At 38.9% G+C, this 27,790-nt stretch overlaps 1 protein-coding gene across 1 annotated transcript in view; it reads right to left on the bottom strand.

Moving 5' to 3' along the window:
* Positions 1 to 27,790, bottom strand: part of LOC117910627 (exportin-4-like) — a gene marked incomplete at its 5' end in the record, with an annotated part of 70,819 nt that overhangs the window by 20,529 nt on the left and 22,500 nt on the right. Inside the window, one exon of the mRNA XM_034824721.1 lies at positions 6,832 to 6,903. Within this exon, the coding sequence (XP_034680612.1) occupies positions 6,832 to 6,903 (72 nt within the window). The remainder of the gene's footprint in view (positions 1 to 6,831; positions 6,904 to 27,790) is intronic.

Here is a 27,790-nt window from a genome sequence, read left to right on the forward strand (position 1 = left end):
GGATGTTGTGTGTAAACCGAAGGCAATAGGGGGTTTGGGTTTTGGGAATATTTCTTAGAGGAATCTCACCCTTTTAGGGAAATGGCTGTGGAGGTACCCTAGAGAGGGTTCAGCTCTATGGCATCAGGTCATATTAAGCATTTATGGTTCACACTTTAATGGTTGGGATGCTAACACTTTAATCAGATGGCCACATCACTGTCCTTGGAAAGCTATTGTACAAGTCTTTCAGGAGTTTTCCTTGTTTACTCGGTTTGTGGTAGGAAATGGGGAAAGAATTCGATTCTGGGAAGATTTGTGGTGGGGGGACCAACCTTTGGGAACCCAATATCCAAGACTATTTAGAGTAGTCTTGGATAAAAACATTCATATTTCTTCAGTTCTCGGTCCTACTCGTCCTTTCTCTTGAAATTTAAATTTTCGCCGTAACCTGTCAGATTCTGAGATAGAGGACTTAGAAGGCCTCATGCGGTCACTTGATGGATTGCATCTATCTCCTTCGGTTCCAAATACCAGATTTTGGCCATTATCTTCTTCAGGGCTTTTTTCAATCAAATCCTTTTTTCTAGCATTATCTCAATGTTCTGGATCTCCTCAGGTTTTCCCTTCTAAGTTCGTTTGGAATTCTCAAGTTCCTTTCAAAGTGAGGTCCTTTGTCTGGTTAGTGGCATACAAAAAGGTGAATACTAATGACATGCTACAAGTGAGAAGACCCTACAAAGCGCTTAGTCCTGATATTTGTATTCTGTGCATGGAGCATGGGGAATCAGCAGATCATCTTTTTCTTCACTGTTCCTTGACGATTGGGTTGTGGCACAGGTTATTTCAGTTAGCTAAGATGGATTGGGTCCCCCCGAGGAGCATCTTTGACATGATATCCATCAAATTTAATGGTTTTGGTTCTTCTAAGAAGGGGATAGTTTTGTGGCAAGCTGCGAGCATCACTCTAATTTGGGTTGTGTGGTGGGAAAGAAACGCGAGGATTTTTTATGATAAAGCAAGGAATTCAGAGTATCTTTGGGACTCTATTGTTTTCCTTGCTTCTCTTAGGGCTTTCTGTTCCAAGGTTTTTAAGGGGACTCCCCTTAATGTGTTACAACTTGATTGGTTAGCGGTATGTACTCCATAAGGAATGGTCCTTTTTAGAGAGTTCGCTTGTTTTACAGTGTAATTTCCGTAGTTTAGTTTTCTTTGGCGGGAGGATTTCTCATCCTTCATTTTGTACTTCTTTTTATCTATCAATATATCTCTGTGTCGTTTCCAATTAAAAAAAAAAAAAAGATGGCCCCATTATTCCAGCCACTGATTCCATGTCCATGGGCATTCAAAATGTATGTCATACTTGCATTGGCAGTCTTTCAATTCACTGCACTTTGGTGGGACAGAAGAGACTCTCAATGTTAACGTGCACTATCAAAATGGTGATCTAGGATGTTGTGATGATGCAACCCTTCAATGATGAGGTGGCAAGATGGATGGATGAGGATACTCGACTTCAGGGGACAGCATGGAAACTGAATGGAACACATTGAAGGAGGGCAATGGAAATCAGGTTACAAGTAATTATTTGGGTTTCCATTTAAGTCTCAGAGGGCGATTTCTATATTATCTCTAGCCTTTATCTTCTTTTGGCTTGAGGATAGTGCTAAACAATCTCAGATTTGTGATATATAATCTCTTCTCTCAAAACAGTATTCCCAAAATGATTCTTCTAAAAGTCCCCTCCTTTTATGGAACAGATCCATTTGTAAAGTGTTCTTGCCAATCTTTTAACAATAGCTTGTTGAGAGATTCCTAATTGACCAACTAATTTTTTGTACATATCAGAATAGGTTATATGTAAATTGACAAATGTCAAAATCAGAGCCTCTTCTTAGAGTATTGGAGGGGCACATGAAAAAGTACATGGGAGGCTCCCCATCTTAGTTCAATAGATAGGCCTGTGGAAGCCTTTTGGAGAGGGTGTGCTTTTTTCATCATGCTTTTGAACTTCACCCACAGGAACTTTTTGAGCTTGAGATTGCAAAATTGGAGTCTTGTATATTCATCCAGGAGGAGTGCGCATGAGGTGCAAGCTTAATGGAAACCTTTCCCAGCAGTTGCTCTCAAACTAAACTTTGATGGTTGTTCTTTGGCTAATCTAGGTCAGCTTGGAATAGGAAGCATGATTAGAGAACATGATGGTAGAATGTTGATAGCCACCTCCTAAGACTGTTGGTTTTGGATTAGCTATTGAGGTAGAGATTCAAACCAATTTGGAGGGATTGCTTTTGGTTAGATCTATGGCACTGTCCACTCTCACAATGGAGGGGCATTCCGCCTTTTCATATCTTGGGCATCAAAATGCTAATCCTGGTCCTCGGATATATATGAGTTGGCTGCATCAAATCATTAATGTTTCTAGAAATGTTGGGTGTCCTTTTTTTTTGAATCTTCACTCAGCTGATTAGATAGGATATTTTCTAATTGAGCGTGAAGCCTCTGCCTCTCAGTTACAGTCTTTTGTATGGGATTCTTTTCCTTCCATGAGCTCTTTTTCTTCATTTTGGTTTTGGAGTTGTTTTATAATGGAAGATCTTTTGCAATTTTTGCTTCTAGCACTTCATATCTGCTTTCTTTTCAATAATTCTTTCTTCTTTTTAGTTAGATTTTATATTTTTGAAGGACAACTCATTCTCCTTTGTATATTCTTATACATTCAATGAATTGAATTGTTTTGTTTAAATGAAATAAATAATAAATAATAAAGACGAAAATATGTTGAGTCCTGGAGCACCAAATTGTATAGCTATTATGTAATACCTAGTACTAATGAATTAAATAGGCAATAATGATTATCTTAGTACTTAACTTTAAATGTGTTTAATTAGATGTTAAAACTAGTTTAGTGCTAATCTGGTTTAATTATGAATTAAACCTTGATTAAGGTGAAGCGGGATTAGTTAATGACTTAAGCTTAGGTTCTTAGGGGCTGATTAGAGTTATGAAAACCTAAAGGACTAATGGACAGCTATAGGTTTAATATTGGATAACTTGAAGGACTAAACAACAATTTTGGAAAGTTGAGATTGGTGGCAGCCTTATGGCTTGCCACCACTTGCTTGGCTGCTTGGGGACCCTTTATAAGGGTCTGCAGCCTAGTTTTGGAGGCTTGTCTCTACAGCAGTCTGGGTTAGAGAGAGAATCTAGAGAGAGAAAGTGAAGATTTGAGGTAAGGAAGTTGATTAATTTAGTAATTTTGGTATATTTGGGTTCCTAATGATATTTTGAAACAATTAATGATAAAGTTTATGTAAAAGTTGAGTGTAATTAGTTATAAACATGTTTTAATTATAAATCAAAATTAATTAAGGTTTAAAGTGTTTTAACTTAAGTATTTTATTGATGGAAAGATCAGCATACATCTTTGTTTAGTTTGGTCTGATTGAAAAATAGATTAGTAAAGTATGTCATTAATTAGGTTATTTGGACACTTAGGACTTGTTAATGGGTTAGGCTTTAGGAAAATCAAAACAATTAATGTTTGGTAATTAACTAGGGAATATTAATATGCATTGTAAAAATTGTTTAATTCAATTCAAATTTGATTTAAAAACCTATGGGCATGTAGATTAGAGAATATGAGAATTAAAAATTAGTAAGAAAGGAAAATGTCATAAGTTTTAATTGTATAAATTTTCATGGTTAGGAAACCTAAATTATGTTGTTTTATTTCAATTCCTTGTAATAGGTAAAGATCGCCTTCATAGAAGAATCACAAAGGGGAAGTCGGTGTAAGGTAGGGAATTTTATGTCATTCCATGGTGTATCTTTCCTTGAAACATTTATTGAAATTTCATGTCATTTATATGATTTCATGAAATGTTTTAATGTGTCATTGCATCTCAATTTATTGTATGAAATGTTACAATGATATTGGAATATATATTGGTATGAGAATTCATGGTTCAGTGTTGAGGAAATAGTTCATGGTGTGGTTGCATTACAAGAAGGATATGGAATAATGACAGATGATATCCAGAGAATTGATTGATATGTGGGAAGTGTTTGTGAAGCTACAGGTACTATCCTTTGATATATTGTTTATGTGGGACCATGGGTCCTTGGGTGAAAGTCCTTAAAGCCCTCGAGGAAAACACTTCGATGTGGGTGTATGGGGTTGGTTCTGCCCCTAGGTTTTAGTCCCTCAAGACACGAGGTTGGTCCTGCCTTTTGGTATGAGTCCTAGAAGACACGGGGTATGACTTACCCTTGGGTGATAGTCCTAGAATAGTCATTATTATATTGACCGAGTATCTTGTGGAGCATTGATATCTGATGTGTACATTGGTAGGGGTTACCAGTTTATCAATTATGAAAGGATGGATGAGGAAAAGTAGAGATGAAACCAACAAATACATGCATACATGTTTGACATTATTGCATATTTGTTCATGGTTATAAAATGTTTATCATGCATGCTATTATACGTTTAATTTCAAGGTTTTAAGGGTATGCTTAGGATGGTTATAAACTTTCCTACTGAGTTATAAACTCACCTTATCACTTCCACTTTTAGATACAGCTCAGAAGACCTATGCTGGAAATAATGCTTGAGCATTGCTTTTCTATTGATTGGATGTTGTTTGCTCGCATTGAAAGTGTTTTGAGGCTTTGCCTTTATATCATACAAAGACTAAATCTTTTTGAAGGAATGATGTAATGCATATTTGTCATGTACACTTGTAGTATGGGCTACCCGTAGTGAACCATGGGGTTTTGGTATATTTGAAGTAATAAAGTACAAGTTCTTTTTGTTAAACAAATTATATTTTGTTAACTAATAGTTACAAAGTTTAATACATGATGTAAGCCTCTTTATAACAGGTTTCCACATTCTCTTTTTGCATCAAGCAGGAACTTAGCATTTAAATTTTTGTATTCCCAAATCTTTGAAAGCACTTATGTTGTATTTGAGTATCAATTGTTAAGTCTGAAACCCAGGGTGTGACATATTAAGTTGAAGTCTCAATATATTTATAAGTGGCATCAAGTTTACATAGTACATGTACATAATATAGTATGAAGATGGATCTTAAATGGCTACAACTCATCACCACCACTGCCACCACCAATGATGATAATAAACTCACAATAATAAAGGACTCAACTAAAGGTAAACATTCCTATTTGCAATGTAATCTTGGTTAATATATATGCTCAGAGTCATGGAGCATCAAAGAGTAATGAGATAATATGGCCATATGGTTAAGGATGGCAATGAGGTGGGTTTTTCGGGTAAGCATCAGCCCTACTGCTATTTGGGCAGATTAGGGTATGACACAAATGGGGACAGGTTGGGTTTGGGGAAAATTCCTATAATGCAGCTCAGGTTCAGTGCAGGGTAAAGCATGTGATTGTTTTGCCCCACCACCCGTAGATATGATGCTATTTTATATACTGCCCTTAGATCTGTTAAAAACAATAAAAATTCCATCATATGTATATGGCCAACAAGCCTCACCCTCATTTATTCAATAACCCATTTCATCCTTCTCTCGTTTCCAAAGCAACAATGGTGAAGTTCATAGCTTTTCCCAGCCACCTCCATGTTTATGTCATCATCTTCACCACCTTCAACCATATTTTCCTTCCCATAATTTTGGGTTTTCAATATCTTCCATCTATGATTTATATATATATATATATATATTTTGAAGTTCTTCACCAATATCTCCATGAGGTTGTTTTAGTTACTTAATTGTATTAAATTTATTTCTAATATTAGCTTTGTCAGAATTTTTTAGAATAAGTTTGTAGAAAGAAGTTTGTGTTGTTTCTGTATTTGAGATTAGATTTGTTCAAAATTTTGGATTATTAGGTTTAGATTTCACTTAAATGTGAAATTTCACCTTTTCCAATTTTTTTAAATAACTAAGTTATTCATTTCATATTTTTCTTGATTTTATCTTCATTTTTCTTTTCAAACAAACAATCAGAGAACTTGTCCCATCCCAAACCTGCCCTGTTGGGTGAGGTGACCCATGTCCCATCTAGAACCTTTCCCATTGACATCCTTACATTTCATTGAGCTCCCAAACATATTTATGAATGGCATCTAGTTAACAAAGTACCCAAATACTTAGGCTAATGTCACCATGTGAGCTTGATATGTGGGCATATCAAAGGCAACATATATGGGAAAACCTATAACATATGTACTTTATTGTGTGGTCTACTTGAAGTATTCCAGATATGCAGGGCATTAGATCAAAATACCATGCAGAGTGTTAAGTAAGTTCTACCTCAATTCCTATTATTTGTTAAATTTCCTTTGCAAACTTATTTTTGAGCCAAATGTGATTCTCCACCTTGTCATCTGTCACTATTAACTCACAAATTATTATGCCTTGCCTCATGCTACTATTTGCCTATCAACATTCACTATGTCGAATGCCTCATAACCAAATCATTGTCCATAGAGCATCTAATATTGCACCACATGGCTCTCCATTACATGGAAGAAAAGTGAATCCTATACAATCAATATGATGCAACACAACCCAATACTGTTCAATTTATATTCAACAATGTAACCAGTTGTCAGCCTAGAGCAACCTCCTTTCTTTGGGCTTGGGACCAGCAGTGTAAAAGTAATCTTCCAAAAGTTTCTCAATTTATACCTCAACAGTAAGTAGCACAAAAGAAATATGGAAAGAAAAGCAACAGTATATCCAACTTCAAATAGCTGTGTTGAAAGAACACAAATATGGTCTCAACAGTATCAACATATACATACAAACTGCAGTATCTTTCATGCATTTTGAAAATAGATGTGGATATGTGACTCACAAATGCAACAAGGTGAGTACAAACATTCTTTCGTCGGACAAGTGAATGAAGTAGCTGGTAACAAGTAAGTGCCTGTCAAACACAAAAAGTAACAACAGACAGGGAATTAAACAATTGGAAGTTTTTGAATGATGAAATAGAGCATTTCAGTATTTTTTTAATCATAATAAAAGACAGAGTTAAGAAAGTAATAACAGTTTTAGGAACAATGTTCCATGCATTAACCCAAAGAAATATTTGAAGCTACTTGATAAAAAAGAAACTATATTGAAACAAGTAAAATAATGTTTATGTTGTCAATTGCAACTCCATTCAATTACCAAACAAGATGGTCCACTCAAGAATAGATTTAAAGACCACTACCACTAAATTCATAAAGATCCAAAAGACAAGAGAAGGCTCATCTAAGTGCTTTGACATACCTATAGCTTTCACATATATGAACTAGATTCTTATAAGACACTCGTGTGCAACAATAGCATTAAGAATAAAAACGTACACCTTTGCCATGTTATGGGTCTAGTATGGCTGTCAAGTACAAGGACTGTCAAAGGACAGCTTTGTTGTCCACACTTCTTTCCTTATTTTAGCCCACAGCTGTCCACACTTCTTTCCTTATTTTAGCCCACACTTCTTTCCTTATTTCTCCATTTATTATTCTGTACGGTTAGCATACATTATTCTGTACAAATTATAGTTTACATGTATAGGGCTAGAATCATGCTAGAATTTATTTGCTTTTATTTGCTTTCCATGTATAGCATCCTTGTAAAGTCTATATATAATATACAAAACTCAAGGCCAAGGTATTCGCCCATTCACACAATATTTTGACGTGGTATCAGAGCAAGGTTGCTAATTTTTCTCCCCTCAAATTCTTTTCTGTCTTCTCGGTTTCGGAGGTGCCTCTCGTGTTTTTCGGTCAAGTCTGTGTTGATTCATACTGCACCCAATCAACCATTTTTCTCGGTATTTCTGTGGCTGTCGTGGGTCAGTTTTCTTCTAGGATTTTTTTTGGTCCATCCTTTTGTCTCGGGTTCTATTTATTTTCTATGGATTCCGCACCTCTGTGTGTTAAGTTTACAGGCACGGATGTTGAAAAACCATCCACTTTGGACAAATCTCAGGATGTTAGGTCTTCTCCTTCATGGGTTGTGCTTGATGCACGCATCATGTCTTGGCTTCTTGGTTCAGTGGAGCCTCATATTGTCACCCACTTGTGGCCCCATCGCTCCGCTCAATCGATGTGGGCTTATTTGAAGAAAGTTTATCATTAGGATAACGATGCTCATCGCTTTCAGTTAGAACATGCGATTGCCATGTTTCAACATGGTAGTCTTTCCATCCAGGACTACTACTCGGCATTTCTAACTCTTTGGCATGAATATGCTGATTTGGTTACAACAGATGTTCCTATTGCCGCTCTCTCAACTATTCAGACTATTCACGCGACTACCTAACGTGATCAGTTTCTTATGAAACTACGTCCGAAATATGAATCTGCCCGCTCCTCTTTACTGAATAGATCTCCTGTTCTCTCTCTTGATATTTGTTTTGGTTAGTTACTTCACGAAGAGCAACGCCTTAGTACTCAAGCTATTCTAGAGCAATCTCATGGCAGTTCCGGGACGGCAACTGTAGCTTACGCTGCCCAAGGACGCGGACCACCTATGCATTCTAAAAACTTGCAGTGTTTCTGCTGCAAGGAATATGGGCATATTGTTGCCACTTGCCTTAAGAAGTTTTGTTCTTATTGCAAGAAAAAGTGTCACATTATCAAAGAATGTCGTACTCGCCCCTAGAATCATCAGACCCAAGCATTTCAGACTTCGGTTATTGTCCCTCCTGTAGCAACTTCTGCAGCACACGACTCTCCTTCAGCTGCGTGCTCTGTTCCTGCACATCCTGCACCAGATTACTGCACCCCATAAATGGTGCAATAGATGTTAATTTCAGCATTATCGGTAATGGGGTTTCAAGGTAACAATTCTACTAAACTCTGGTACGTGGACTCGAGGGCCTCTAATCACATGACTAATAATCCCACCGCTTTGTGTCATGTTCGGTCCTACGCTGGTCAATCTTCCATTCAGACTGCCAATGGCAGCTCTTTGCCCATAGCTGCTATCGGCGATGCCTCTTCTAAGTTCACTGATGTGTTTCTTGCTCCTCAGCTTTCCACGAATCTTATTTCTGTTGGCCAATTAGTTGATAACAATTGTGCTGTTAATTTTTCTGGTAATGGTTGTGTTGTGCAGGACCAGGTAACAGGGGAGCCGATCGCGAAGGGACCTAAAGTGGAGCGCTTGTTTCCACTATTTTTACCTGTTCAAAATTTTTCTCCACTTTCTTCTATTAAGTCTTTTGCTTGTAATAATGTTTCAGATCTTAGTATGGTGTGGCATCGTCATTTAGGCCATCCCAATACTTAGATCTTATCTCATGTATTGAACTCTGATTTACCTAGTAATAAGGATCGTTATTCTTTATCTCTTGAGTGTGATTCTTGCAAACTTGGTAAAAGTAAAACTCTTCCCTTCCCTTTGCATGCAAGTAGAGCATCTCACTGCTTTGATCTTATCCATAGTGATGTTTGGGGACCTTCCCCGGTTAGTTCACATGAGAAATTTAAATATTATGTGACTTTCATTGATGATCATAGCAGATTTACTTGGGTCTACTTTCTTCGCTCTAAATCTGAGGTCTTTCGTACTTTCACAAAGTTTTTAGCGTATGTTGACAATCAATTTTCTACTTCTATTAAGACATCACACACAGATTCCGGTGGTGAGTATTTGTCTACTGAGTTTCAAGCATTCTTGGCTTCTAAGGGTATTATTCATCAACGTTCATGTCCCTCTACTCCTCAACAAAATGGAGTTGCCGAACGCAAAAATCGTCATCTTCTAGATGTGGTACGTACTCTCTTATTAGAATCTTCTGTTCCATTCATGTTTTGGGTAGAGGCTCTAAAACCTGCTACTCACTTGATTAATCATTTACCTTCTCAAGTCCTACATATGGAGTCTCCCTATTTCCGCTTATTTGCTAAGCAACCTAGTTATGATCACCTTCGTATTTTTTGTTGTGTATGCTTTGTTCATTTACCTCCTCATGAGCGACATAAATTATCTGCTCAATCTGTTTGATGTGCTTTCTTGGGATATAATATGTGTCAAAAGGGATTTGTTTGCTATTATCCTACATTACATCATATACGTATTTCTAGGAATATTATTTTCTTTGAAAATCAACATTTCTTTCCTGTATCCTCTTCTACTATGGTCCTCCCCTCCTTTGAGCAGCAGTTCTCAGATCTTCATCCAGTCAGTTCTCGCTTTCAACCAGGTATTGTGTATACGAGACGCTCCCGTCCACAGTCTCTTTCGGTGGCTCACCCGATATCTGATCCTACCACACTCCAAATTCAGTCAGTTGCAGGACCTCCAGCACCTTCAGTACGTCGCTCTTCTCGAGTGTCTGTACCTTCGAATAGGTATGGATTTCCCTTTTCCAGTTCTAGCAATTCTATTTCAGCCCTTACTGCTGCATTGTCCAATTTTGAGATTCCCACATGCTACTCACATGCTGCCAAGTATGATTGTTGGCGACAAGCTATGCAAGAAGAAATTGCCGCTCTAGAGGCCAATCACACTTGGGACATTGAGCCCTGTCCTCCCACTATTGTTCCTCTGGGTTGCAAATGGGTTTACTCAGTCAAGGTCCGATCTGATGGAAGTTTGGATCGTTACAAAGCTCGGCTTGTTGCACTTGGGAATAATCAAGAATATGGTGTCAATTATGAAGAGACCTTTGCTCCTGTGGCTAAAATGACTACTCTTCGTACGATTCTAGCTCTTGCTGCTTCCAGTGATTGGCCACTACATCAGATGAATGTAAAAAAATGTTTTTCTTCATGGGGATCTTAAAGAGTGTATTTATATGAAGCCACCCCCAGGATTGTTTCCCTCTCTGACTTCACATGTGTGTAAGCTTCGTCGCTCTCTTTATGGTCTCAAACAGGCTCCGAGGGCCTGGTTTGATAAATTCTGCACCACTTTATTACAATTTTCATTAAGGCAGAGCAAGTATGACACTTCCTTGTTTATTCGGAAATCAAACATGGGTATTGTTGTTCTTTTGGTTTATGTTGATGATATTATGATCACTGGTTCCGATTCTGCTTTACTTGGTCAGCTCAAAACTCATCTCTCCGAGTCCTTTCATATGAAAAATCTTGGGTCTCTCACATATTTTCTTGGTCTTGAGGTGCATCATAGTCCCTCTGGTATTTCCCTCAATCAACATAAGTACGCGAGTGACTTGGTGGCTACAGCTGGTCTACAAGGGGCTACTTCTGTTGATACTCTCATGGAATTAAATGTCAAGCTTTGCAAAAAGAAGGGCGACTTACTTGTTGATCCCAGTTTATACAGGAAGTTGGTGGGTAGCCTTGTTTATCTCACCATTACTAGACCAGACATTTCTTTTGTTGTACAGCAAGTCAACCAGTTCCTTCAAACTCCTCGTCATCTTCATTTGGCTGCTATCCGTAGGATCATACGCTATGTTCAAGGCACTCCTACTTGTGGCTTGTTCTTCCCTGCAGGCAATTCTACTCGCCTTGCTACTTATAGTGATGCTGATTGGGCTGGTTGTGCGGATACCCGTCGCCCCATCACTGGTTGGTGTGTGTTCTTAGGTGATGCATTGATATCTTGGAAAAGTAAGAAGCAAGACAAAGTCTCTAAGTCATCTACGGAATCTGAGTACCGAGCGATGTCTCTTGCTTGTTCTGAAATCATTTGGCTTCAAGGTTTGCTTGCGGAGTTAGATTTTTCTGAGACCGATCCTACACCTCTACATGCCGATAATACAAGTGCTATTTAGATCACGGCCAATCCTGTCTATCATGAGCGCACAAACCATATTGAAGTGAACTGTCACTCTATCCGTGAAGCCTTTGAAGCTCGTGTTATCACTCTTCCACATATTTCCACTGACTTACAAATTGCTAATATCTTCACCAAGGCTCTCCCTCGTCATCGACATTGCTTGCTAAGTAGCAAATTGATGCTTGTTGATCAACCTGCATCAATTTGAGGGGGGCTGTCAAAGGACAGCTTTGTTGTCCACACTTCTTTCCTTATTTTAGCCCACAGCTGTCCACACTTCTTTCCTTATTTTAGCCCACACTTCTTTCCTTATTTCTCCATTTATTATTCTGTACAGTTAGCATACATTATTCTGTACAGATTATAGTTTACATGTATAGGACTAGAATCATGCTGGAATTTATTTGCTTTTATTTGCTTTCCATGTATAGCATCCTTGTAAAGTCTACATATAATATACAAAACTCAAGGCCAAGGTATTCGGCCATTCACACAATATTTTGACAAGTACATGTCTAAGTGTCAGACCTTTTACGTCTCAAAATCTTAGGACACTAGGATTTGATTGAAAAGGATCTCAACTATGGGCCTAGGTACTTGGGTACGACATTAATGAAAAATAGATTAACACTAAACAAAAGCATAAGAAGATAGTTTTTTTATTTTTTTATTTTTATCAAAAATCCAATAGATATTTTTTTATTAACTAAAAATATCAAGAAGGACAAGACATCCTTCCACAATAAGGTAAGTATAAGTGATCTATAATACTAAATGGTTAATTGTAGTTAAAAATATATTTATTATACCTTTCTATTTTAATAAGTTGCTAAACATTATTTTGCTTTGATGTTACTACAAATTGTACATGAAAAACCTATATATTATAGGCCTTTTATTTTAATAGGATGTTGAGAAAAGCCTTTAAAAAAAATACTACATCACATTACTAGTAAACTTTCATTAGTATAAAATTTTCCAAATTTATATTGATTTTGTAATAAAAATAGTCAAATACACTAAATGTGAACCAAATATAATTCATATTTAATGTCATATATCATGTGAAATTTTTGAATTTTTTATATTAATTATTATAATTTATCTCTAGATTTTTTAAGATATTAATTTTGATATTTATATTCAAACTTTTTATGCTACTAATTGTTATAGTTATTTTTAAATTTTATCTATTATAATTTTAAAAAATTAAGAAAGAAATAAAGCATATCTTTAATTACAAGAGATAGAATTCAAAAATTCTATATTTTTTTATACTATCATCCAATACAACTTACAACAAAATTAAGAAAGAGATAAAGAGTGAAATAGCTATATTTAATGCAATATAAGCATAATTTAAAACAATTAAAGAAAGAGATAAAGCAATCATGAGCTAGTCATATCCAGAGTCATGTAAACATATCTGACACGAATCTCACACATCACTTGTGTCATATTGTGTTGACATGAGTATGTTGGCTAGAATTAAAATCTCTATGTATCACAACACCTTTGTGCAAATTTTATGTTTTATGAGGTGAATATTTATATATATATATATATATAGTTAGACATATATATACAGTAACAACAAAAGATTAAATTTCTTATAGAAAAACTAAAGATAATGGATTAGGTAAGGCATATTGGTCAATCACACAAAAGTGACGGAAACTTTAGATTGACCAACTAAAACTGCTAACAAATGGTTCCCTATTCCAAACACCTATCCACCCCCTAACTTATTACTTCGACCAAATTGAACCCATTTTGAACTCGTGAAGATAAAAGAAATGTGCCCCATACAATCGAATAAGAGATGCACAATCTTCCTTTTACCCACTTCATTAGGCTCCCTCATGTTCCAAGAGATGATTCAAAGCTTCATTAGCTAAGTAACAAATGATGACAACATAATTGGAAGTCTTTGCCAACTCCCAACACCCATCATAATTTACTATGGACTCCAACTTGTGTAACTCTTTATCCTTCTAAGAGCTGGTCCTTCTTGGCACTTGTTAGGATCATGCCATTATTATTAAGCTTACCAAATGATGACAGCATAATTGGAAGTCTCTATCAACTCCCAACACCCATCATAAATCACTAAGGACCCTAACTTGCGTAACTCTCTATCCTTCTAAGAGCTGGTCCTTCTCAGCACTTGTTAGGATCATGCCATTTGTTGGCATCTTAGATCTAAGAAACGGAAGCAATACCGATTTTTTTAAAAATTTCATCTTTAGAGTTGATATACTAACCTTTAGGTTTTGATGTTCCCAAACCTTAAATTCCATGTGTTGAAGAGTCAAATCGATATCCTTGGAAGTCTCATAGACCCATGATCTTCAGCTCGATGACTCATCCTCGTTCCTTAGCACACAAACGGTGGATAGATTGGGAGGGAGGAGGCTAGGGCTCTCTCTTCTCTCTGGATAATAGAAGACAAAAAGTTATGGAAACCCTAACCCCTAAGAGTATTTATAGGGTTCTTAATTGGGCTTATGTGACTCGAGTCCACATGGACTTGTATCACTTAATCTAGCCCAAATTGATTAATCAATCTCATAGGGCCATTTAATTAATCAATTAGCCCAATCCAAAGATGCCGTTCACATAAGTGAACTAAGAGCCAGTCCAACCATTATATACCATGCCAACAAGGTGTATGAGCTTGAATAGAGACCATTGGGATCCATAGGACAACACAAACTCCATCAAAATCCAATTCTAAAGTTGATTCAACATCCCACTATAGAGAATTAATTGCACTCTAGTACCCTATGTAAATAATAACGAGACATAAAGTGTTCAAGTCCATGACCTAATATCCATTACATTTAGTCTTCCCATGAATTGGTGTTTAGAGTCTAACGAGGTGAAAGCTACCAACCTCTCAAGACTACATCTACCATCCTTAAGTTACAAATTCTCATATTGTGTAATCAATTGATATATCTTTACCCACAAAAAGCTTATGTTAAGTTCCACCTATGGAACTACTATAACCATAGTTTACATAAACACACCTCCTTAGGATCACCCAAGGGGACACCTTGTCTTAACCTAATGAATTATCATGGTACTTCTATTGAAAATATCTATTGCTACTGACTTCCATGAACAATGACCCAATCCATAGGCAATATATGATTGCTTTAGGATCTTACCCATAGGTCAAAGCCACTGCTAACTTTGACACAAACTCAATGAAACATTTTGGTGAAGTTATGACTACTTGATAGTCATACATCATGACTCAAAATAGGTCCTATCTAATGTCTAACCATTCACACTAGTGCACTCACCATGGGAAACCATCCTGATAGCTAAGACCAGTCATTCCTCCAATTAGGAAGTAGTGCATTATAACTTCTAATGGATTGCCTAAGTTTATGAACCAACTATGAACAAGTCATCTACTTGCAAGGAACCTATGACTTAAATCTCTCATGCAACTCTTAATGCACTCAAGTCATGTACAATGTAAGAAATGCTAGGTGAGAATGTTTATAAAGTACAATGCATGAAATAAGGATAGGTGAAAGTGAAATTGGAATATTATTAAATAAATAATAAATTCCAAATTTATTACATCATGTAATGCATTTAAAGGCTCTATTCTAATACCATTATTATTCAACGTGTACTCACAGGTTTACACCAAATTTCACTAAAGCAAAAAAGATCAAAGCATCCCTTAAACCTTAAGTTGTTGCTCAATTAGGTCCCAATTCAAATGTTTAATAACTTGGCAACTTCACACTATAAAGATACAAATTATACCTTAACCATATTAATTTTGAAAATCAATTGCCTCAATTCTATATTTAATTGAATTCCAACTTTTCTGAAGTTGGGAATATAAGGATACAATTTTGAAATTTCATGGCCTTCAATAAAGGACATATTTGTTGACTGACATTGGCCAATAAAACTATGCACAAATCAACTTAAGCATCATATAAATTGAACAAGTTTAATCAGTATGCCAACCCATGGATTAGCAATATTTTTGACAGCCTCATCTGAAATACTATTTGGTCTACCATGATTGAATAAGCAAAGACATATTACAGCAACAATAGATCCGGGGTACAATGGTCGCAAAATTAAGATTCCACGAGAAAATAATAAAGCCTATACCACCCAAGATTCCTCCAAAGATGAGCCTATGCAGTAGGATTCAAAATTTCATACACACTCCTCATTCATATTAGTTTCCTTGCCATATCAAGGTTAAGAATGTTCTACTCCTTATTGGTATGCTTTTGCATCAATAAACAGTCCATGCTTTATCATATGGTACCCTAATATAATGATAAAGTGGGAGGTAAAAATTTGTGAACAGTCAGTGCTTTATTGTTTGGTATTCTAAGATAATGATGAAGCAAGAGGTATAATAGATTTGGAAAAATCATATTAACATCATGTATCCATAAGCCCAAAAATACATCTTAATACTTGCCCACCAAAGCTCAAGACTGTATCTAACTCACCCTTTTCTAAAAGATGAACACGTGCAAGAACAGCAGGAGTTACAAGAAAATTGATGCATCAAATTAACATTATGTACTCATGAGCTCAAAACAACAGACTCATGCTTGCCAGCCTAAGGTTAGGACTGTATCCAACCACCTATGTGTGCATGCATGGACATGGTATGCATAATCAAAGAAGTTTGCCTTTTACGGGAAGTTAGGCCACTTCTAGCATTTAACATTAATGAGCTCATGTACATGTTAGACCAAGAAGGAAACAAGCTAAGAGTATCCATAGGATGAGAAGTGGGTCAATCAAAGTTACTTTCCCAGTTTTCATATAGGCCATTATTTATTTATTTATTTATTTATTTATTTATTTTGATAGGAAACGACAAAGAGATATATTGATAGAAAAAAGAAGTAAAAGAGAAGGATGAGAAATCCTCCCACCGAAGAAAACTAAACCACAAGAATACAAAAACAAGAAAGTTCACAATAAAAAAACCTAACACTCTAGATTAGACCAATCCTTAGGAATTACACACCGCTAACCAATCAAGTTGTAACACATTAAGGGGAGTCCCCTTAAAAACCTTGGAATAGAAAGCCCAAAGAGAAGCAAGGAAAAAAATAGAATCCCAAAGATACTCTGAATTCCTTGCTTTATCCTAAAAAATCCTCGTGTTTCTTTCCCGCCACACAACCCAAATTAAAGCGATGCTCGCAGCTTGCCACAAAACTAGCCCCCTCTTAGATGAACCAAAACCATTAAATTTGATGGACATCATGTCAAAGATGCTCCTCAGGGGGACCCAATCCATCTTGGCTAACTGAAATTATCTGTGTCACAACCCCATCGTTAAAGAGCAATGTAGGAAAAGATGACTTGCTGATTCCCCATGCTTCATGCACAAAATGCAAATATCAGGACTAAGAGCTTTGTAGGGTCTTCTCAATTGTAGCATGTCATTGGTATTTACCTTCTTATGTGCCACTAACCAGACAAAGGACTTCACTTTGAAAGGGACTTGAGAATTCCAAACGAACTTAGAAGGAAAAACCGGAGGAAAACCAAAAAATTGGGATAAGGTTAGAAAGAAAGATTTGACTGAAAAAAGCTTTGAAGAAGATAAAGGCCAAGAACTGACATCTAAAACCAAAGGTGATAGATGCAAACCATCAAGTGACTGCATGAGGCCTTCTAAAACTTCTATCTCAGAATCTGAAAGGTTACGGCGAAAATTAAAGTTCCAAGAGAAAGGACGAGTAGAACCGAGAATTGAAGAAATAAGAATATTTTTATCCAAGACTACTCTAAATAGTCTTGGATATTGGGATCCCAAAGATTGGTCCCCCACCACAAATCTTCCCAGAATTGAATTCTTTCCCCATTTCCTACCACAAACCGAGTAAACATGGAAAACTCCTGAAAGACTTATGCAATAGCCTTCCAAGGACAATGATGTGACCATCTGACTAAAGTGTTAGCATCCTAACCATTAGAGTGTGATCCATAAATGCTTAAGATGACTTGATGCCATAGAGCCGAACCCTCTCTAGGGTACCTCCACAACCATTTCCCTAAGAGAGCGAGATTCCTTAGAGAAATCTTCTCAAATCCCAATCCCCCTTTTGCCTTCGGATTACACACTACATCCCAACTAAATAAATGATCTCTTTTACCTTCCCCAATCCTTGACCATAAAAAATCCCTTTGCAACCTCTCAATTTTTACAGTCACTGAAGCAGGTATCTTAAACAAGGAGAGGAAGTAACAGGGCATGTCGGTGAGGCAATATTGGATAAGAGTTATCCTTCCTCCAAAAGATAAATAAGCCTTTTGCCACCCATCTAATCTTCTTGAGATTCTCTCAATCTCTGGATCCCAGAAGCCAAAAGCCTTGGGATTCTCTCCCAAAGGAAGACCCAGATAGAGTATAGGCCAACCAGAAACCTTGCAATCAAGCAACTCAGCCAACCTAGAAAGATGATTTTGATCAAGATTGATGCCATAAATATTACTCTTGTCAAGGTTGACCTTAAGCTCAGAAATATGCCCAAACACTAGCAAAAGACTCTTGAGAGTCTGCAGTTCTTCCTCCCTAGTGTTAGAAAAGAAAATGGTATCATCTGCGAATTGCAAATGGGACACCCTAGTTTTGTTTCTACCCACCCTGAAACCCTCCAACAAATTTCTTTCCTATGTTCTCAATAGCATCCTGCTCAATACATCTGCGACTAAAGTAAACAAAAAAGGGGATAAAGGGTCGCCTTGTCTTAAGCCTCTAAACGCCTTAACCCACCCTTTAGCGTTTCCATTCACCAAGACTGCATAAGATACTGAGGACAAACAACCACTCATCCATTTCCTCCAACTAGAACTGAACCCCTTCTTCTCCAACACGTGCTCCAAAAAATCCCAACTCACATGATCGTAAGCCTTTTCAAAGTCAATTTTGAAGACGACTCCTTCCTCCCCTGATCGTCTTTTCTCATCCACTATCTCATTGGCTATGAGAACCACATCCAATATTTGTCTCCCTTGAACAAAAGCGCCTTGAGTAGAATGGATGGTTTCATGTAGTACCCCTCTTAGACACCCTGAAAGCACTTTGGCTATTATCTTGTAGAGGCTAATGATCAAGCTAATGGGTCTAAAGTCTGAGATTTTCTTTGTCAAACTTTTTTTGGGTAACAGAACTATGAAGGAGGCATTAGTGCTTTGATTCATAATCCCGCTTTTGTGAAACTCTGCAAACAGTCTCACTAAATCCTCCTTGATCACATCCCAACAATCTTGAAATATTGCAATGGTAAAGCCATCAGGCCCCGGCGCCTTATCCTTATCTAACTGAAAAATGGCCTCAGAAATCTCTTCTTCAGTGAAAGGGGAGTCCAACCTAGACGCACTCTCTTCCGATATAGGGGACTAATCTAAACCTTCAACACTCCAAGACTCTTCAGTAGGACTCGCGTAGAGCTTTTCAAAGTAAAGTAAAATCTCTTTTGTGATACTCTCAGAATTATTCAACACTAAGCCACTTTCATTCTCCAACACCTTGATAAATTTCCTATTTTGCCTGCCATTAGCCACTTTTTGAAAAAACTTTGAGTTACAATCCCCTTCCATAACCCATTTCACCCTAGCTTTTTTGTCTCCAATGAATTTCTTCCCTCAAAATTAATTCCTCTAGCTCCCCTTTTCTTAAGGCTCTTTGAACTAAAAGATCAGAAGTGAGACCCCCGACTTGCTCAATGGCATCAAAGTTGACTAAATCATTGAGGATGTTTTTTTTCCTTTCATTTAGCTCTCCAAAAGAAACCTTATTCTACTCTTTCAAATTGGCTTTAACAAATTGTAATCTCCTCATGAACTTGTGACCTTCCCACCCATTTCCTTGAAAGCCTCTCCACCAATTTCTAAAATTCTCCTTGAAACTAGGATGTTGCAACCACATATTCTCAAACCTAAAAGGTGTTGGGCCCCACTTGAAAGGGTTGGTATCCAAAACAATCGGCCAATGATCCGATGTCCTTCTAGGAAGAGCTTCTTGAAGGCCTTGGGGAAAGAGATGGCCCCACTCATTTGAGTAAAGAAAACAATCCAATCTCTTACACACGGGAGACTCTTTCATGTTTGACCAAGTGAATGATGCGTTTCGTAAAGGTGGATCAAGCAATTCACATTCTCTTATAAAACTATCAAAGTCCTTCATGCTTGAAGTTAAACTAGAACCACCCAATTTTTCTAAACTTCTCCTTATGACATTAAAATCACCGCCCACACACCATAACGGAAGAGATAGGCCAAAAATGTCTAAAAGCTCCACCCAAAAATCCTTCCTAAGTGATGGGCTCTTTGGGCCATAAACTGCGGATATCCAAAGAGGTCTGCATTCGTCCAAAGCAAACTTGACTGAGACCGAGAAGGATCCTATTACCACCTCCTCACTATGCAGTTTTTTAGAGTCTCAATTAATCAAAATCCCACCTGAAGCCCCGCACGCTGGAAGGGCGGTCCATTCCTTATTTCTGACCGTCTAGAAACTACCCACAAACCTTCTGTCACACTTTACCTTTTTTGTTTCCTGACTCATCACAACATCCAGATTCTCTAACTTCAAAAAATCTTTAACCACCCTTCTCTTATTCCTTGATCCCAAGCCCCTGGTATTCCAACTGATAATTTTCATGGAGAAACTCACAGACCCTAAACCACCAAACCAGTTTCAATAGGTCTCAAATACCTGTGGACCATCTGTTCTTCCTCCTGGAATAAACCTTAATATCCAGAGAACTTAAAACCTCACGCACTTTAGCCATTTTTCTGGGAGACAGGCCATCTATTTGAAACTCGCCCGATGGAGAGACCATAGTATCACCCTGGCTACCTGTAACCAGGTTAGAAACCTCCTTAGACAAGCTGGGTTTAGACTTACTGGGGTTAAAACTCTCAGACAATTGGTTTGATAAAGCAAATTGGGTCTCCTCCTCATCACGGACAGGAATGCCAACATATTTTTGATAAAAAATGCCAACAACGTCTTTTTTAGAAAAAATTTCAGAAATTACTCGATTTTCCATAGGAGACTGAGAAAGAGAGACTGAACTAGGAAGATCTGGACCAGAGGGACTCAGCAAAGGAAGTGTCAAACCACAAGAAGGGATAGAAGAAGACTCGGGTGGCTAAGAAAGTGAATACAGGCATACCTCCAAGTTTTCCACTCCCGGCATTTCACAAATCCCCTCAAAGTTGAGCCCTTTACCTCTGATTTCTAGACTAGAAGGTGAATTCGTGACTAATGAACCACGAAGATCGGAACCCACTCGACCCAAAAAACCTTCTTTGTCTTCTTCGAAATGGGGATTGCGCAAAGCCGATTCGCCTCTTGATGACGAGGTCCCTTCCCCCGAACACCGCTTTCGATTCCTTGACGATTGATAGTGAAAGAGAGGACTCGCTCTGAATCCTCATTCCAACTAAGATCCCGACCCAAAATCCTCTTCCAATAGACGAACTTCGCTAACTGACGATGTCTTCCCGAAGAAAAGAGGCTGGCTACAACTCCGAAGTCCTTGTCGGCGATCTAAACTTGGAGGAAAAAGGGTAGTCCACAGCTTCTTTGAAACGACCTTCTCTTCCTTCTGCTCAAAGCCTCTCGTCTAAACCTCTGAAGCTTTCCCCTTTCTCACTACAGCATCTTCTTCCCTTTGAAACAAACCCGTCTTAATAGAGGTCATCGTTCCTCCTGTTCTTTGGCCCAACCACAACGGGCCTTTTAAATTACAGCCCACGATCGCAGCTGAAGGTGGGCTAGGGTTGGGAAGAGACTGGGCCTTTCTCTCAAAGGCCTGACCATCCTTTTCAGAGAAAGCCTCGTCCTCGCCGGCCCTAACTTCGACAGGACCTTGAGAGCGTGCAAACAGCGGGACCACCTTTGCAGAAGATCCTGCGCGTTGGAACGTTGAAGACGACAACACTACAATCTCGTGGGCTTGAATAACAACTGGACCAGCAGGAAGCCCACGATTTTTCGTCCCAATCTGGGCCCTAACAAGCTGAGCTTTAAACAAGGTCTCAGGCATAGTGGGCCCATTAATGTTTCCTTCCGCTGGGCCCATAAGACTCTCTCCCCAACAATTCTCCCTTTTGGACGCCAAGTTTGAACTTGAAAAACGATAACGTGACCGAGAAAGAAGCCTCCTACTGTAGCACTCATTATCCCTAGTGCTACTACGTAGCCCCTCTGCATTCTTTGACCACTGAGAGACGCAACCTTCCGCTTTCAACAACTCGTCCCTGCTACGGGTTAACTCAGACCTGAAAATGTCGTCTTCTTCATCTTCTCCGGTGACTATAACTGCGACTGTGAATGTTCAGGCCCCATCTTCCACCTCTAGCAGCGCTGGTAGCACGACATTTGGAAGCATCTCCACCCACAGCTTCACCTTCGACAAGTCTACAAGCTTTAAAGATTCCCGTGCCACCTTCGTTACCCTCCCCCACTTCTTCATAATGAATTTCAACTGATCTTCATCCCATAAGTGAAAAGGAAGAACTTTTAGTTCTAACCAGCCCCTTCTAAATTTTCCAACAACAACCATATTTTCTCTTGGCGACCATCTCCTCAGGAGAATAGACCTTCCTCTCACTAATAATCTTCTCTGCTCTTGGAACCATTCAGCAATCCTTGCAGAATCCACAAAAAAACACCCCTTGAAAGCGGAAATAGGGGTTACAGACACCATTCCTTTCGTACCCATCATTCTCGCAATATGACCGACATCCTCTGTAAATGCCCTTACTCGCCTGAGCATCTTCAAACGTCTCCTTCGAAACTCTTCCAGCTTGATCAAAATAATCTTGCACTGAAGAAATCGCCTTCCTAAGGGCTTTCCACCCATTGCCTTTAACACCCTCGGAAACAACAAGGATTACTGGTTTCCTTTTTGTAACAATTTTTGTAATTTTCATGAAACACCCTCTACTATTGAAACAAATCTCCATCAAGTGAGTCCTAGTCTTGCCCCTAATCTTTCGTATAAATCCCCTGGAAGCCTACAACTCCACAGCTTTCTTCAAATGCTCCGTCAACCATTCCAACTCCTCCTTTCCAAATCCTACTGAGACAACAAACCCTCGACTCCTTTCCGTTATTGAAATCCAAGTTCCCCCATTGGAACCTTCAAACTTTACCTGGAAAGACTTTTTCTCCACTTCAAACTTTTCAACCTTCATTGCTTCGATCGTCTCTTACGATCTTATCTATCTTATGATTCTTATCCTATGGACATACATGCTACATACTAAACAAATACTCTCAATGAGAGCCATATACTAACCTTTTGGTCTGGTTAAATGCAGATTGATTATTTATCATCACTTGTCTTACCACCTGTCCAACAAACACACACACACACACACACACATATATATATATAGGTCATTATCAGCAACAAAACCATGTATAAACCCTATTATTAGGTGTATTTTTCATCAACCCCATGCTCAATCACAACAAAACAAAGTAGTTATGCACACTGCATACAAGTTCAGGAAGCCATGATCCATAAACACATGGAACAAGGATATCTGTAGTTAGCAGGTAAAGTGTATGGGAACCTATGAAGAGAGAGAGAAAAAAGGGAGAATCCCTAATTATTGTTATTGAAAAACTGTGAAGAATACACATCGGACTTGGGTATATATATACATGCTAATGGGACCCACAATACAGTAAGGAAAGAAAAGGAAAAGGAAAAGGAAAAGTAAATAACCTAAATAACTATACATTATCTAACACTCCCCCTCAAGCTGGAGCATATATGTTATATGCACCAAGCTTGTTACAAATGTATTTATTTCTAGGACCTCTGAGAGATTTAGTAAAAATATCTGCTAGTTAATCATTTGAATTGACAAAACTAGTCGCCACACATCCTGATGCGATCTTCTCTCTAATGAAGTGACAGTCAACTTCAATGTGTTTGGTCCTTTCATGGAAGACTGGATTGGATGCAATATGCAAAGCGGCTTGGTTGTCACAGATGAGCTTCATCTGTTCATCATTTCCAAATCTCAACTCCCAAAGAAGATGTTTCAGCCATATGAGTTCACATGTTGCCAGAGCCATAGCTCGATACTCGGCTTCAGCACTAGATCTAGCTACTACATCTTGTTTCTTACTCTTCCAAGATATTAGGTTACCTCCAATAAAAACACAATACCCGGAAGTGGAACGTCTATTTGTGGGTGAGCTAACCCAATCTGCATCTGTGTAACCAACAACTTGGGTATGACCTCTGTTCTCGTACAACACACCTTGGCCTGGTGTGCTTTTGATATATCGAAGAATGCGGATTACAGCATCCCAATGGCTATCACATGGTGACTGTAGGAATTGACTAACAACACTTACAGGAAAAGAAATGTCTGGACGAGTAATGGTGAGATAGTTCAGTTTACTTACAAGTCGCCGATATCTCCCAAGATCTCCTAAAGGCTCCCCCTGTCCTATTATAAGTTTGATATTTGGATCCATAGGAGTGTCTACTGGTTTACAGTCTAACATACTGGTTTCTTCCAAGATGTCTAAAGCATACTTCCTTTGGGAAAGAACCTCCCCGGAACTGGATTGAGCTATCTCAATCCCTAAGAAATACTTGAGTTTCCCCAAGTCTTTAGTATGAAAATGGGTGAAAAGGTGTTGTTTTAGGTTCTGAATACCATTCTGATCACTACCTGTAATGACGATGTCGTCCACATAAACTACCAGATAAATACACTGCCCCGAAGAGTTATGATGATAGAAAACGGAATGGTCTGCTGTACTGTGGAACATGCCAAACTCCTGAACAACAGAACTAAAACGGCTAAACCATGCTCGGGGAGATTGTTTCAAGCCATATAGAGAACGGTGTAACCTGCACATTAAACCAGACTCCCCCTGAGCAACAAAACCAGGTGGTTGCTCCATATAAACTTCCTCAGCAAGATCCCCATGAAGGAAAGCATTTTATAATATCTAACTGATAAAGAGGCCAAAAACGCATAGCAACCATGGAGAGCAATAGACGAACAAAAGCTATCTTGGCAACAGGAGAGAAAGTGTCACCATAATCAGAACCATAAACCTGAGTATAGCCTTTAGCAACTAAGCGGGCCTTAAGGTGATCAACCTGACCATCAAGGCCAACCTTAACTGTCTAGACCCAACGACAACCAACTGTAGATTTACCAAAGGGTAAAACAACAAGATCCCAAGTGCCGTTGGAGTGTAAAGCAGCCATTTCATCTACCATTGCCTGTCGCCAGCCTGGATGGGAAAGAGCCTCAAGGGTGCTCTTGGGAAGAGAAACAGAAGATATAGCAGAAACAAATGCAGAATAGGGTGAAGATAATCGATGGTAACTCAAAAATTTGTAAATGGGATGAGGATTACGAGTAGATCGATTACCTTTCCGAAGAGCAATGGGTAAGTCAACAGAAGGAGGCAGAGCCGGGCAGGAGAAGCCGAAGGGATAGGAGGTGAGTCAACAAGTACCGCGGCCAAAGAAGGAGGAACAGCGACACGATGACGGCGATGATAAACCCGAAGTGGGCGAGAAGGCACTGCATCAGGTGGAAAGATAATGGGAAGGGGTAAGACTTCAGAAACAGGAAGAGACTCAGAGGTGGAGAAGAACGGTGAGTCCTCAAAGAAAGTGACATCAGCGGAGAGAAAATAGCGATGAGTCTCAGAGGAATAACAACGATAACCCTTTTGAAGTCTGAAATATCCCAAGAAGATGCATTTTGTGGCTCTGGCTGAAAGTTTGTCCTATCCAGGAGTGAGAATATGAACAAAGCAAGTACAACCAAAAACACGAGGAGGAAGGAAATAAAGTGGTTGGTCAGGGAAAAGAAAGGAATGAAGAATCTGATCGTGTAATACAGATGAGAGCATACGATTAATCAAATAACATGCTGTAAGAACAGCGTCCCCCCAAAAACGAAAAGGAACATGACTATGTAGAAGGAGAGTACGAGTTGTCTCAACAAGATGTCGATTCTTACGTTCAGCTACCCCATTTTGTTGAGGAGTATGAGCACAAGAAGACTGATGAATGATCCCATGTTGGGACATAAATGAAGTAAATGGTGCAGAAAAATATTCCCTGGCATTGTCACTGCGCAACACACGAATAGAAATATTGAACTGGGTTTGGATTTCAGCATAAAATTTCTAAAAAATAGAGAATAACTCCGCTCGATTTTTCATTAAAAATAACCAAGTACATCGAGAATAGTCATCAATGAAAGTGACAAAATACTGGAATCCTAAAGTAGACGCGGTCCGACAAGGACCCCAAACATCAGTGTGGACAAGTTCAAAAGGAGACTTTGCCCGATTATTCAAACGCTTTGGGAACGAGACACGAGTATGTTTCCCAAGCTGACAGGACTCACACGCAAGCGACGACAAAGATGAAAAACTAGGGACCATTTTCTGGAACTTGGATAGACTAAGGTGGCCCAAGCGACTGTGGATGAGGAGGGAGCATTAGTGGAAATGCAAACTGCAGGTGAAGGCGAGGTGAGGTGATAGAGGCCTTAAGACTCACGTCCTATGCAATCGTCTTCCCCATACTCCGATCCTGCAAGGTCACAAATTTATCAGAGAAAGTGATAGAACAGTTAAGAGTGCGAGTTATTTTGCTGATGGAAATAAGATTAAAAGGACACTCAAGGGCATAAAGGACAGAATGGAGAGGTAGGGAAGGGAGAGGATGAGCGAAACCAAAACCTTTAGCCATAGTTTGGGAACCATTAGCTAAAGTAACAGTAGGTAAGGCAGAGGTAGTAGTAATAGAAGAGAAAAAATCCTTATTACCAAATATGTAATCAGAAGCACCAGAATTTAGAATCCAAGGTCCAAGAGAAGATGTGTGGGTAAGACAAGCAGAAGCATTACCAATCTGGGCAACAGAAGCAACAGAAGCTGACTTGGTGGCCTGATAGCGGAGATAGTCGTCATACTCACTGTCAGTGAGGAAAATACCCTGAGATGTGGAGGAACTGGGAGGCTGAGGCGACTAAGGATCAGATGACTGGGCCACGTGGGCAGTGCGGGGAGGCCGCCCATGTAACTGATAACACCGATCACAAGTGTGGCCAAGCTTATTGCAATAGGTGCAATGAGGACGTTGGCCTCTACCTCGGTTACCACTGCGTCCTCCTCGAGAGTTAGTTTGAGAAACTAACACAGAAGAATCTGAAGTGTTATCAGATGGCAAAGTCTGAGTGGAGGAGATACGGAGGAGGCGAGCAAACACATCATCCAAGGATGGAACGGAGGAACTGCCAAGAATCTGATCGCGGACGGTCTCGAGATCGGGACGGAGGCCAATAAGCGTAAGAACCATGAAGAACTTGTCAATTTGTATTCGTTGATCCCCAACATCAGTAGTAAAAGGCATCACGGTCAAGAATTCCTCCTTAAGAGAGGCAATCTGGCCAATATAAGTAGATAAATCCATGTCTTGTTGTCTGACATTGACAATAGAAGAAGCCACCTTATAAAGACGTTGGATATCATTCGTGTATAGCCCTTTCGCCTGATTCCAAAATTTAAAGCATGTTTTGTAGGCCCGAAGATGAAACAGAATCTTAGGATCAACTGATTGTCATAACACACTACATAACTGTGCATTTATCTTCCTCCATTGTACTCTGTCAACCTCAGGGATATCCGCCTCCTGCGTAACAAGGTGATCCTCAAAACCTTGACCCATAAACCAAAGTTCCACAGAGGCAGACCAGGACAAATAATTTTCACTGCCAACCAATTTCAAGTAATCATAGGAGATCCAGATATGACAGAGGAAAAGGTGGAACTTTTAGTAGCCATATCTACTTATCTGGTGAATGAAATACGTTTGGATCGAAGAGAGCCCTAATACGGCTTATCGCGGACTTCCTAAGACACGTGCAGGGCTCGGGGTGGAGAGGAAGTCACCGGAGGTCGCCGGAAAGGCTGTTTAGAGGGCCAACGGAGACAAAAAAACCAAAAAAATTCACTTTCAAGGCTTGAATGA

This window comes from Vitis riparia, unplaced genomic scaffold, assembly GCF_004353265.1.
Source record: "Vitis riparia cultivar Riparia Gloire de Montpellier isolate 1030 unplaced genomic scaffold, EGFV_Vit.rip_1.0 scaffold791_pilon_pilon, whole genome shotgun sequence".
Classification (NCBI taxonomy): Eukaryota; Viridiplantae; Streptophyta; class Magnoliopsida; order Vitales; family Vitaceae; genus Vitis; species Vitis riparia.